The 12,931-nt window shown below is 34.5% G+C and overlaps 1 protein-coding gene across 17 annotated transcripts in view; it reads left to right on the top strand.

Annotated features, from left to right (window-relative positions):
• Positions 1 to 12,931, top strand: part of ADAM22 (ADAM metallopeptidase domain 22) — a 210,618-nt gene that overhangs the window by 158,822 nt on the left and 38,865 nt on the right. For all 17 annotated transcript variants that reach the window (XM_039878184.1, XM_039878182.1, XM_039878178.1 and 14 more), the window contains exons 16-22: positions 258 to 329; positions 549 to 641; positions 4,125 to 4,205; positions 6,989 to 7,039; positions 7,263 to 7,326; positions 8,996 to 9,101; positions 11,392 to 11,511. In XM_039878184.1, the coding sequence (XP_039734118.1) occupies positions 258 to 329; positions 549 to 641; positions 4,125 to 4,205; positions 6,989 to 7,039; positions 7,263 to 7,326; positions 8,996 to 9,101; positions 11,392 to 11,511 (587 nt within the window). The remainder of the gene's footprint in view (positions 1 to 257; positions 330 to 548; positions 642 to 4,124; positions 4,206 to 6,988; positions 7,040 to 7,262; positions 7,327 to 8,995; positions 9,102 to 11,391; positions 11,512 to 12,931) is intronic.

Here is a 12,931-nt window from a genome sequence, read left to right as displayed (position 1 = left end):
TTAGACCTTACTTGGTATGTGTTATGTACATAAATATGATTAAATCTGAACTGGATATAACATTAGACACTTCTGTTCCAAAGTTCCCAGTTCTAAAGTTATAAAAAGTCATGCTTTCTGTTTAGGAATATAAACATATATTTTGGAATATCTGACAGATCTGCCAGAAGTATAGATGTGGCACTTATGGTCTCTCATAAGGTCTTTGATGTTGATTTTCCTGTATTTTAATTCACTTTTTGATTTTCATCCCACAGCTTCTTGATCCTCCTGAGTGTGGCAATGGCTTCATTGAAAGTGGAGAGGAGTGTGACTGTGGGACCCCAGCAGTAAGTCTTTGGGAATTTGGATGATTTTTTTAGGTTATTTAGGGTCATTCCAGTACCACACACTGAGATGTTTAGAGCAAGTGTTATTCCTGGAAATTTTATAAGATTTGTGGAAGAAAGATTATTATTGTGAACATATACATTTATTAGAAAATATGCTGGTACTTTCAGGAAAATTACATCATTTTCTGATGTTGTGCAAATGTTTGTATTCCTTAGGAATGTATCCTTGAAGGAGCAGAGTGTTGTAAGAAATGCACTTTGACGCAGGACTCTCAATGCAGTGATGGCCTTTGTTGTAAAAAGTGCAAGGTAAATAAATGTTGATTCGTAACCCATTGACAGAAAAGAGGACATATTTGATTAAATTGTTAAGGATTGGTAAATATAATCTAATAACAATAGTAGTATCGAACATATATTAAGTGACTAGGTACCAAGTGCTGTATAGGATCCTCACAAAATCAATGAGATGTTGTAACTATTTTCATTCCCGTCTAACAGATGAGAACACTGAGCCTGTAGTGGTTAGTTTGCCCAGGGTCTTACACCAAGGGAGCTAGGGTCTGAACCTTTGTAATTCTCAGTTTGTCCTCTCACTACTGCCTCCCTGAAGAGCGTGCACATTAAATGAAATCAGGTGTTTAATCTTTGAATGATATTTTTCCTTTCTCGTAAAGCCAAGCAGATATTCAGTAGACCTTTCTTTTCTTGCTGCTCAGCTTGTTGTATCTCTTGCATTAGCTGTTGAAGGACCAAAAGAAATACCTTTAGGCACGATAACCTTTTACATGTGTTGTGCCTGAGAGTTTAAAATACATCTTTAAACACATTATCTGTTTTCATTCTCCCAATAGCATCCTCATATCAAATATTTAAGCCTTTCCATCAAGGCTAACCGTTATTTGAGGCTTACTTTTTTCCAAGAAATCTAATTCTTTTGTCTATTATATAAAGTCTGGTACCATATTCTCCATTATTTCTGAGGCTTAGTATCTGTCTCTTTTCAGTTTGTACATTTTATGGAGACAGAGCCGGGGACTTACACAGTAATTGGTACAAGTTCAACAAATAAATATTTGTTGAATGAATGAATAAATATGCACAGCACTCTCTTAGTGATTATTTGATGATTGATTAACTTTAGTCTAATGAGTTAAGAGAGGGTGGAATATGAACTTGTCATATCAAGTATCTATTGAGTGCCAGAGATAGTGCTAAACACTTTTACTTTTGTATCATCTTATATCATCAGGGTTTCTCAACACTGGCACCATTGACATTTTTGGCTGGATAATTCTTTGTTGTGAGGGTGTGTCTTGTTTATTGTAGAATATTTAGTAGCATCCTGGACTTCTGCTTTCCAGATGCAAACACCACCCCTTCCAGTCATGACAATCAAAAATGTCTCCAGACGTTGCCAAATGTCCCCTTGGGGGCAAAATAACTCCTGGATGAGACTGCTGTCTTAGGCAATACTCACAACCACACTTTTGAGATAGGCATTATTATCCACATTTTTCTACTTGAGCAATCCCCGTCTTAAGAAAGTGAAATAACCTGCATAGGCTCATTCAGCCAGGCATGAATAAATGTGCAGTTACCTCCCAGATCTGCTGGCGGCAGTTTCTGTTGTTTCCGCTTTATCACTATGTCTCCGGCAGGTTTTTAAGACAAGAAAGGCACTGGTGGAGATCTCTGAAGGCACTCTCTAAAAATAGAAGATTAAACTAAATGTGAAACAGACTTTCTTTCATTTTGGCTGCCTCAACTGTTTATTCTGTCAGTTTTCCCAACTTCCATAACAAGGAATCCCCAATATCATTTATTTTAATCCTTGATGTTTTAAGTCTGCCCATCCATAAAATGCCTTTGATTATGCCCCTTTTCTTTGATTTATAGCATTCAGCTCTTTGTGATGTAATAATTCTAAGAAACAGGTAAAAATAATAAAGTTAAAATAAGATACAGTGGCATGATTAACCATCCCACAAAATAAGTTACAGCTATACCCGTCAAATAAGATCTTTTTTGCCACTTTCTCTACCCCGCACCTCCCACTCTCACCCCTCCCTTGGGCTCTTGGAGGAGCCAGAGGCAGGATAGTGAATGGAGGAGAGGAAATAGAAGAACAAGACTAGAAATTATGTGCCTTTATTTTTTCTACATTATAATAATGTTTCTATGTCAGAGTCTGCAAACATTTTCTATAAAGGGCCAGATGGTAAATAATGTAGGCTTTGTGGGCCATAGGTCTCTGTCTCAGTTTCTCAACTCTGTCTTTGAAAGCAGCCATCGAAAATGCAGAAACAAATGGGCACAGCTGTGTTCCAGTGAAACTTTTTAAAAACAGGCAGCCAATCAAAATGCTGCCTTCAAGCCATAATTTGTGGACCTCTGCTGTAAAACATTGCTTATTTACTTGTTTATTATTTTTCTTCTCTCATTAATATGTAAGTTTCAAGAGGGCAGCGATTTGGGTTGATTTATTTACTGCTATATCCTAACACTTAGAGCACGTCCTTCACTATGCTTTCTCTCAAAACTTTCTGGCAGTTCTTAAACATTTACCCTCTCATGTAAACTCTAGTATCTTAAATCTGCTCATATTTCTACCTCAGATGTTCTAAAATTCTGGTTTGCCCCAGTCCCAAGGAGAAAGAGAAACAGAGTATAGAAAATGAAATTATCTTGCTTATTTCCTTTTCTTTGTGGCCCGCTTACACCCACTAAAATGTAAGCTGCTTGTGAGCAGGGTTCTTGTGTTTAGTTCTCCATTGAATCCCCAGTGGCTAGAAAGTGCCTGGACGTATTTTAAGTAGCTAGTAAACACTTGATGAAAGAATGAATGAAGGAACACAAATTTTGCTTGAATCATTTACAAAGTATCGGTTGAAATGCTGATTGGAGTTGGCAGTGTGCTGTTCATGTTCTAGGAACAACAGGAAACTCAACTGCCTGGAGGGTTGTGAGCAAGGGAGAGATGAAATCTGTGGGGTGTGGGTCGCTGTCCCAAATAATGTGTATGTTTATGTGAGCACAGATGAAAGCATAGAAGGATCCAGCCCCAAATATTAACATTTTGGAGAGGGAAAGAGAATGCGATTGAAGAGAAGGGAAGATTGAAGATTTCACGTATCTGTGTTTTGTTATAATAAATACTCTTACAATTTATAAGTCTAATGAGCTTAAAAATTTATTTGTACAACTCCCACACTTAAGAAATATTTGCAGTATATATTTGAAAACAGACAAAAAAAGAAAAGCAACAAACACTCCCATACACTGGTACAAATCATAGAAACATTAGTAAAGAATAAAAGAGAGAGCTATGCATCTATGTAAAATGGAGGAAAATCTAACTTTTGCAATTCAGCTTAAAATGTAACTTTTAAATTCTTGGCAGATAAGGCAGAAAGAGGAGTAATAAGAGGTGCAAGTAAGAGTGAAGGGTAAAGTGTAAATCCAAAAGCTGTTTGGAAGGAAGAGTTACTGGAACTTGGGCTGACTCATCTTTCTGGATGGAGAGTGTGCCATTAAGCACTATCCTATTTTCACAAGATATGTAAGGCTTATGTGTGATGACCGTGTAAATTCATATTTGAGAAACTCTTTCTGAAAACTATTAACATTTCATTCAGTAACTGTGGTTTTCACAGACTACTATCTTAAAATAGTTCAAGATATTCCGATCCAAAAAATATATATATATATATTCATTTTGCTTTTTTAGAGGTGATACTGTGAGAATTTTTTCCTTCAACAGTTTTACACATTGATTTTTGTTCATTTTAGTTTCAGCCTATGGGGACTGTGTGCCGAGAAGCAGTAAATGATTGTGATATTCATGAAACATGCTCAGGAAATTCAAGCCAGGTAATTTATAGAATAATTACTCTAAACCAGATGAGAAAAAACAGGAGTATCTTTAGTGCGCAGACCCCCAGGACACATTGAAATGGACAAGATGCTCATTCTCTCTTTCACATCAACTCTCACTCTCTTTTTATTTGTTTTTCAGGAATTTAAGTTTTGGTTATCAAAGCTTGAGCAGATGTTCAGTATAGTTTTGTCTTAATATTGAGCAAACCTAAGGCTACATGCATGTCTTAACTATTTTGTTTTTGTTTTAAGTAGAGAGTAAAATTCATTTTTTTTTTTTTGTCTAATTAGTGAAGGAGGAACAAAAAGACCCTCTTAAGCTGGTTGAAACAGGAGTCACCCAAGGCAGAGAGACCCACAGAGCCCTGGGTTTTGAAAAGGGGTCTGTTTCTCTGTCTTGATTCTTATTTATCTGGCTCGTATCACTTTAGCCATTAATAGCTGCTCTTGAATTTAATATTATTTAGTTGTAAATAGAGTAGATAGAGAAGTTGATAAACTTTGGTAGTGGTTCCCAGATTTCACATGACCAGTGTGTATCCCGGCAGTTCTTACTTTGCACGGTAGTGCAGGACCATGAAAATGAGCATGCAAGCTGAAACCATGTAAAGTCATCTTAATAATCAATGGAATAAACTACAGTTGTTCTATGACCTTCAAAAAAGGTTGTCAGACTATTGGTTTTAAAAGATTAGGGAGATGAAAAAATAAACTAATATTTATTTAGCACACTAAATAAATAAAAACGGGAACATTGAGAATTAAAGCATTTTCTTTCTTTGTAAAATACTTATCAGGAGTAGTTGGAACTGTGAGTGCCTTCTTGTTGTAAACCTTATGATACATAGTGAGCATCTTTTTCAAGCATTGTTGAATTGTCATACTCCTTTCTAAGTTTGGATCAGATTTCAACACTTTATCCTCTGTGCTTTCAATGTCATGAACTATCTCCAAGAGACGTGAAGATGTGAATGTGAAGGTTTTTGCCAAACAACAGTAACAACATTGCCATAGTCGGTGATTTTTTTTTCTATGACTCAGTTAGAATTTGTATTCAATGAGAATTTCGCTTGAGTGTCATCATGCCTTTTTTTTTTTTAATACAATTTTGTAAAATGTTACATGCTATCAACCAAAGACAGGCAACATAACTATACACTTTGTTGTCTGTGCATGAACTGACTAAACAGATGGCAAGTGACCAGTCACTGAGAGGTCTTGAAAGAAGTGACAACATGGGTCTTTCACCATGATAGGCTTATGTTATTTACCTTGTGATCAGTGGACCGAAGAGCTGGTAGCAACATTTGTACTTTATACAATAACTCACAGTTCATATATTATGGTAACTAAAATTGGAACTGTGTTATGGGGATACTGGTGTTCTTTAACAAAACTGTGGTAACTGAAATTCATGCATATTGGAGCCATGCAAAGCTAGGACTGCCTGTATATTTTTTTCTTTAGAGAAGAGGGATTCAGTAGTGGTTATCTGCATTAACCATTAAACATGCTTTATGTTAAAGATAATCATTTTAAAGACTAAATATTTTTCTTTCTTGTTATCTAACTAGCATTGTGTTTCTGAGCTAACACAGTGATGATGAAATAATGAAATGATGGATGTGCAAAGATGTTCTTGTTGTATTAGTTTTAACAGCATAAATTGGAGATACAGCAGGTCCTTCCTTAAGTAATGGTGTTTTGTTCAATGTCATTTTGTGATAACATTGATGAGATGCCATAGAAACTTAATTCTTGTTTATATCAATTAGCCTATGGTAAAATTGGTTTCATTATACATCATTTTGCTTAAAGTCACAGACCCTATCGAGGACAGTGAAGACTTACTGTATTTACAAGTAAATATTTTAGTACATTGGTTATATGGTTTGTTAGCTCAATGCAATGTATTTCAGCTATTAAGATGATACTACAAAAAGTTTATTATGAGATGAAGAAATTTGTATGACAAAAGTAAAGGGAAGAAGCAGAATATAAAATATTATCTTTAACTTGATTATACCTATGTTTAAAATAGTACCAAAATTTGTAGGAAAAAAATGAGGAAAATGTACCAAAATGTTAAAAATAGTTGTCTTTGGGTTGGGAGACTATGAAAGACTTTTGTCTTTCATTTTTTTAAAAAAACTTTTTTACATTTCCTACCTTTTCTCAAATGAGTATATAATTGCTATAATGATAGAAAATGTGCAGTACATTTAAAAATTACTGACTGTTTATATCCTCACAAGAATACTGTGCAATTTTCAGTACTTGCTGCAAGAGATTTAAAAAAAAGACGGTTGTTGTAAAGCATGTCTCTTTCTAACATGCCCAAAGTAGACATGTTGAGAGTCATTTTAGGAGTAAGTCATTTTAGCTGTGTTGCTTCTCGTGGTAGAAAAAGAAGAAATATAGTTATTGCTTCGTTTATGTTGGCATCTTTGCTTTTGTTTAGTGCCCTTGTTTTTCTTGCTCTAAAGAGCAGTGTGTCTGAATAAAGCATGATGTACTTAAATTTTAGTGTTAGCTGAGTCATTGCCGTCAATTCCTTTTATTTGCTGCTATATAATCAACTGTTTTTACCTTTGATAGATCAGTAATTTTAGAGGAAAGTATACCAATTGTTATATTTCCTTTTGCTTGTTCTTGATTTTTTTTGTTTTTATTTTCAGATATTTTAAGAGACCTAATGTATTATCAGACTTTATTTTTAAAATATTATCCTAACATTTGGCTGTGCATTTGGTTCATAGTTCTGTTTCTTTTCCTAGTGTGCCCCAAATATTCATAAAATGGATGGTTATTCATGTGATGGTGTTCAGGTAGGTTACTTCATCTTTACTTAAATTTTTTATATGTGTCAGAACGGAAGAAATACTGAAATCTTAACAAAGTAGGCAGATTATTGTAAATGTTTCATAATCAATTCTGAAGATAAAAGACTTTATAATACTCATTTGCTAGTTCTCCCAGTCATATTTATTTTTTCAGTTATCTGACAAAAGCAGACATTGCATAGCTAATACGTATGCTTTTCCATTTTAGGGAATTTGCTTTGGAGGAAGATGTAAAACCAGGGATAGACAATGCAAATACATCTGGGGGCAAAGTAAGTAAACAGTGTGGCTTGATCATTTCAAAGTATGATAGCAGGCCAAAGAACATGTGAGTTGGAAGTAAATTTTTAACAACTTTATAACTTGGAGATTCTTAAAATCACTGCAATTCTTAGCAGCGACACTTTTGTGGAATTAGAGAAGGGACAGCCATGCATATCTTGTCTAGTCAGCAGTGCCTTTGGAAAAGACAGAAGATGGCTACGCCGCCATGCAGGTGAAGTCTACTCCAGGATGTGCAGCTTAGAGAATAGAGCAAACCTGGATTTCAGGTCCGCTTACATTCTCCTCAGTTGAGTGTCTTTAAGCAAAACCTGTACAACCAGATGGGATGGACATGGGCCCTGGATGGTGCACTCTTGGCTTAGAACTTTAGTATTTTAGCTAGAGTTGCTTTTTCTTAAACTATCTTTCTTAAACTTTAACTGGCTTTCCTCCATATAGGTGACCCTCTGCTGAGGTAGCTCTGCCATATCAAAAAGAAATTTTAATGTTATTCCCTTCAAAGTTTATCACATTTTCAGAGGAAATTATATAACATTTATATCAAAAACATATTATTTAAATTATATCTCTATTTAGATACATATGTAAATTATTTTTACCAGTCCTATTTTTCCCAGTCTAATATATTTTTCCCAGTCTAATATATTTTTCCCAGAAGTATTACCAGTCCTATTGAAAGCCATTTTTGTTTCCAACTCTTTTAAAAGACAATTTGTATTAGAAAGGAAGCTATAAAGATAATAATAATCCTTATTGTCACAGTGGCTATAGTCTTTTTGGGAGGGGAAGTGTATGCTTTATTTGAGCAACTAGAGAAATATTGGGGTGGAGGAATATTTAGTCACACAGGTTTTACTCTAAACAAAGAGGTATAATTTTTATTTCCTCCACTTAAGAAAAAATAGTAGCAGACAGAAAGAAGTAGGACAAGAAAGTACCAACATAATTATTATTTTCTTTTTAAATATACATCAACAGTCATCTTTTGATTAGTTTGTAAAAGTCATTTTGATCTAAATCTCGGATAACTTAGTCAACCAACCCGGGTTTTGCAAAAATGAAATCCTGACAAAGATGCTGACATATTTTAAAATGTTACCTGACTATCATAAATTTAGCTTGAATTCGTTGTCTACAAGCAGAATAAAGTTAAAGGTTTTTTTTTTGCCAGCTATTAACAATTAGTAAACAAGGTAGGAATTGAACCATTGTTTCTTGAATGTTTATAGTGCATCACTATTTTAAGAAAATTGCCTTTATGATTAATAAAAGTCTCCGAGTGAGGAATTCATGCTTTATATTTGATACTGAGATTAAAGTATGGAGTATTTATTCAAGGAACCAGTTGGTAGCATCTTCCCCTAACTATTGGGCCAAATTCTGAGAAGTGTTCTTGGAACCTAAAGCCTGAACCCTGTCGAAAATCTAATTAGATTTTTTTTTTTCCTCAAATTTTAAATGAGCAGTCATGAAAATGTACGTGAGTCATGGATGTCTTTGGTGTAGAAAAACTCTGATAAACCATGGGTACAATTTTGGAATTGATAGAATTGGAGTGGAGGAGAGTTCTTTAAATGGGTATTTCCCTGACTGCAAATATTTTGAGCAGCTCACGTGTTACATGTGTCACTGATAGAAAACTCTATTCTGCTTCAGAGGTGATGGCATCAGACAAATACTGTTATGAGAAACTGAATATCGAAGGGACCGAAAAGGGTAACTGTGGGAAGGACAAAGACACATGGATACAGTGCAACAAACGGTGAGATAGACAAGTTAGCCCCAAGTTTATCTCTTAGTTAATTACAAGCATTGCTTTTTAAGCGACCAGGACTTTCCTGTTTTCTGCATCCCACAAAGCAGAAATGAATGTTGCCTGTTCATCTCTTCCCAGCATTCCAGCATCATCTTTGCAGAGGCTCTCAAATCTTAACATATACACTGATCTCTCTCCTAAGGCCAGGTCATGCTTATAGCTGCCTCAGGACTTTCTCACCTAGAAGACACCTGCCAGCATCTCAAAAGCGACAAAAATTAAAGCTACCAGAATATGTAGTCAATTAACTGGCTCTGCCTTTTCTAAAACACTCTTTTTGCCAAAGGGCTTAATATCTCTCTGTCCTTCTGTTTAGAAGCCTCAGAATGATCTCCGACTCCACCTTCCCTCTGGCACATTGTCCAAATAGCCAAATCATCTCCATTCTTCCCTTTATTCTCCCACTATTTGTCTTTAATTCATCCCATCATTTCCATTCCTATTGCATTAAGGACCTATATTAAGGACCCAACTAAGACCTACATTAATTCTTCAATTAGTACAAAGGCCTCATAACAGTTTTTTATGCCAGCAGTCCAGCAGGCTGTCATCAGAATAATCTACTGAATATTTTTGACCATGTCAATTCTTTGTTTAAATTTCACTGGTTCCACATAGCTAATTAATAGTAGGACCTATATCGAGCTTTGGTAGAATGCACACAGTGTGCTATGCACTGTATTATGCTTTGCGTAAGGTATGTCATTTAATCTTCCAGTTCTCCTCATTTTATGAAGGAGGAAACTGAGGCACAGTTAACTAATTTGACCAAGGTTACGTAACTAGGATGTAACTGAAGCAAAATTAAAATTCAGGCAGCCTGATTTCAGAACTCTTCTTGTAACCACTTCGTTGAATGGCATACTATTTTGTTTAACAAACACAATGAAACCTTAGGTTTGCACTGTACCTCCTCCACAATTTGCCCCAACCTCCATTTTTTGTTTTTTCTTCTCTATTCTACTGAAGTCTAGCAAACCTTGCATTCCTAACACGTCCATTATATTGTCCTACCTCCATGCCTGTGCTTATGCTGTTCATTCTTTTGGAAGCACTCTTTATATCTACTTTATTATCAGGCAAAAACTTATTCATTCTTCAAAGACCTGCTTGGACAACACTTTCTCTATAAATTAATTCTGGATTCACTGTACAAATAATCATCTTCTTCTCCTTGAATTCGTATAGCCCTTTGTACTATTCTTATGGCCCTTGTCTCCAGCTCTGTATTTTATAGTTGTTCATGTATGTGTTTTTCTTTTTCCTCATCCAACATTATCATTTCCTGGAGGATAAGAAATATGTATAATTATTTTTTATATACTAAAATATTTAGTAAGCTCCATATACATAAATAACACAAAAACATTGAATGAATATCTCTTCTGTGTCATTTTTATTTATGATGGATACAATAAAATGATAGTAGAACTTTTAAAAATTATTTTTTAAGAATGAATTAATACATTTTTCTGTGTTGGTGATAGATACAAGTCTTAATTTTTTTTTCTCTACCTGATAAACCCTAATATTTACATATATAATCTTGCTAACCTACTAATCACTCCTCACAAGATATGAGAATATGTATTTATTATTATCTATATTAATAATTAAAATGTATTAGATGTGAGACTATGTAAGATAGTATTTGTCACCAGTGAAGATATTTTACAAGTTAAATTAGAATTATATGTGGTAGTTGGGAGAGTAGTGAAATATATCCAAGAAGGGATCATAAGCCTATGTGGTTGAGAATCTATAAAATGTGTCTGTGTGTGTTTTTACACACATAGATATATGTATTATATTTAATCTATTCTTTACTTCTGGGGCAATAAATTGAAGAAAGAACTATATTCCAAAAGGATACTCACCCAAAGGTCCTTCATTCACTTATCAAATATTAAAAAATGATTTAGCATATCCAGTGATGTGTTATAGAGATAGAGATTCTGAAATAACAGAAGTCTGTCTGGAAGGTAATTTCCTTTAGATAAATACTTGAACTAATGGACAATAAAGCAAAAGCTAAAAAAATGGCATTTTGGTGCATCAATAATAGTTTCAAAGAAGATACTTTTTAAAGCTGGAATAAACTAATTTGGGTTTACTTTATTTTTCTTATAACTTGAGCATATGATATAGTCAATGAAAAACAAATGCTAAAATGAAATAAGATTATGGTTCTAACTGCACATGGCTATAAAGTAAATAATGGCATTCTTTTACACAGGGATGTGCTTTGTGGTTACCTTTTGTGTGCCAATATTGGTAATATCCCAAGGCTGGGAGAACTCGATGGTGAAATCACATCTACTTTAGTTGTGCAGCAGGGAAGAACATTAAACTGCAGGTAATCAATCATCTAACCATTCTATGAGAATATTAGTCATCTTACTTCTGAGGAATGCAGTTTAGGATTATTTCTGTTTTCAATTCACGTGCATGTTAGTAAGCCAAAATAGAATCTAGCCCATAGAAGTGAGTGAGTAAATCCTGACAGAAAAGAGATGAAAGAATAGAAGAATTAGGGTTCAGTTTACATTTAATTCTTATCAAGGAAAAATAATGTGAACTTCTGGGTAAAATTATTAGATTAAATATATGCATCTTCTTTTGTTCCCTTCTGAAATCCCACTAAAATGACACTATATGAACCTTTTTTAGAATTCATGCATTCACAGGGACGCAGAGAAAGGGAGAGGAGACAATAGCAACAGAATTTTGGAATGTGGAAAGCAAATGGATATTTGACAAATGATTATTAAAATTAAGAAAGCTGGATTCCTAAGTTAGTCAATGGGAAAAACTGAGAACTAAGCCAATATTTACTGTCAGTTTCCGAAAAAGCTCAAAAATGAGCAGCATCACTTACTTCAGGAAGAAAGAGTAAAAGATTAAGGGGCAGGGAAGGGGCTAAAATAAAGAAGGTAGGTGAAAGTCTGTTATAGAAGCACTAACATTACTTCTCTGACTCAGCTAAAGAGAATATCGCTCAAATCCTCCTATGGAAGATTTGAGCTTTATATTCTGAAATAATAAATAGAAGGTTTCCAGACTGAAGGACAGCAGACAGTATTGATATGTGTTGTATGGAAATGGGCCAGCCTCACTGATGTTCAGTCAGAAAGCCTGAGAATTTCCAAACATCTATCTGCTCCCCCACCTCAAATATGAGCAGATTATCACACATGTGAAGAAAGTCTCCAACATGAAAAAAAGAAAGAAAAACAACCAACTAGAAAAAAAAACCCCACCACCACCAATCAATATTTATGAGAGATAAGATAATTCTGTCATGAAACAAGAATAGAGTACTAATTTAAACAATGAAGAACATTCAGAGGAGGAAAAAATGCTGTCAGAAATTTAAAATATGATATCAGAAATTAAATCCAGAAGTTGAAATTATCTCCCAGAAAGTAAAGCAAAAGAGGGAAAGAAATGAACTTATGGAAAAGCTCTTCACATTAGAATAGAAATAATAAAGAACGAAAAAAATAGCAGGGAGGAAATCGCCATTGAGTAACTCAAGGGTATCGTCTAGAACTAATGGACTTGAGTTTCCATATTGAGAGGCTAACCAAGTACCAGGTACAATGAGTGAAATTAGAGGCATATCTAAACATATCATTGTGAAATTTCAGAACCTTAGGACAAAGAAAAGAATCCCAAAGAGTCCGAAGAGTCCGAAGACAATGGAAAAAATGATTTCCAAACTAGAATTTTGTACACAGACAAAATATCAGTCAACTGTGAAGATAGAAAATAGT

This window comes from Pteropus medius, unplaced genomic scaffold (genome assembly GCF_902729225.1).
Source record: "Pteropus medius unplaced genomic scaffold, Ma_sr-lr_union100, whole genome shotgun sequence".
In the NCBI taxonomy this organism is placed as follows: Eukaryota; Metazoa; Chordata; class Mammalia; order Chiroptera; family Pteropodidae; genus Pteropus; species Pteropus medius.
This window is presented reverse-complemented; position numbering and strand designations above follow the sequence as displayed.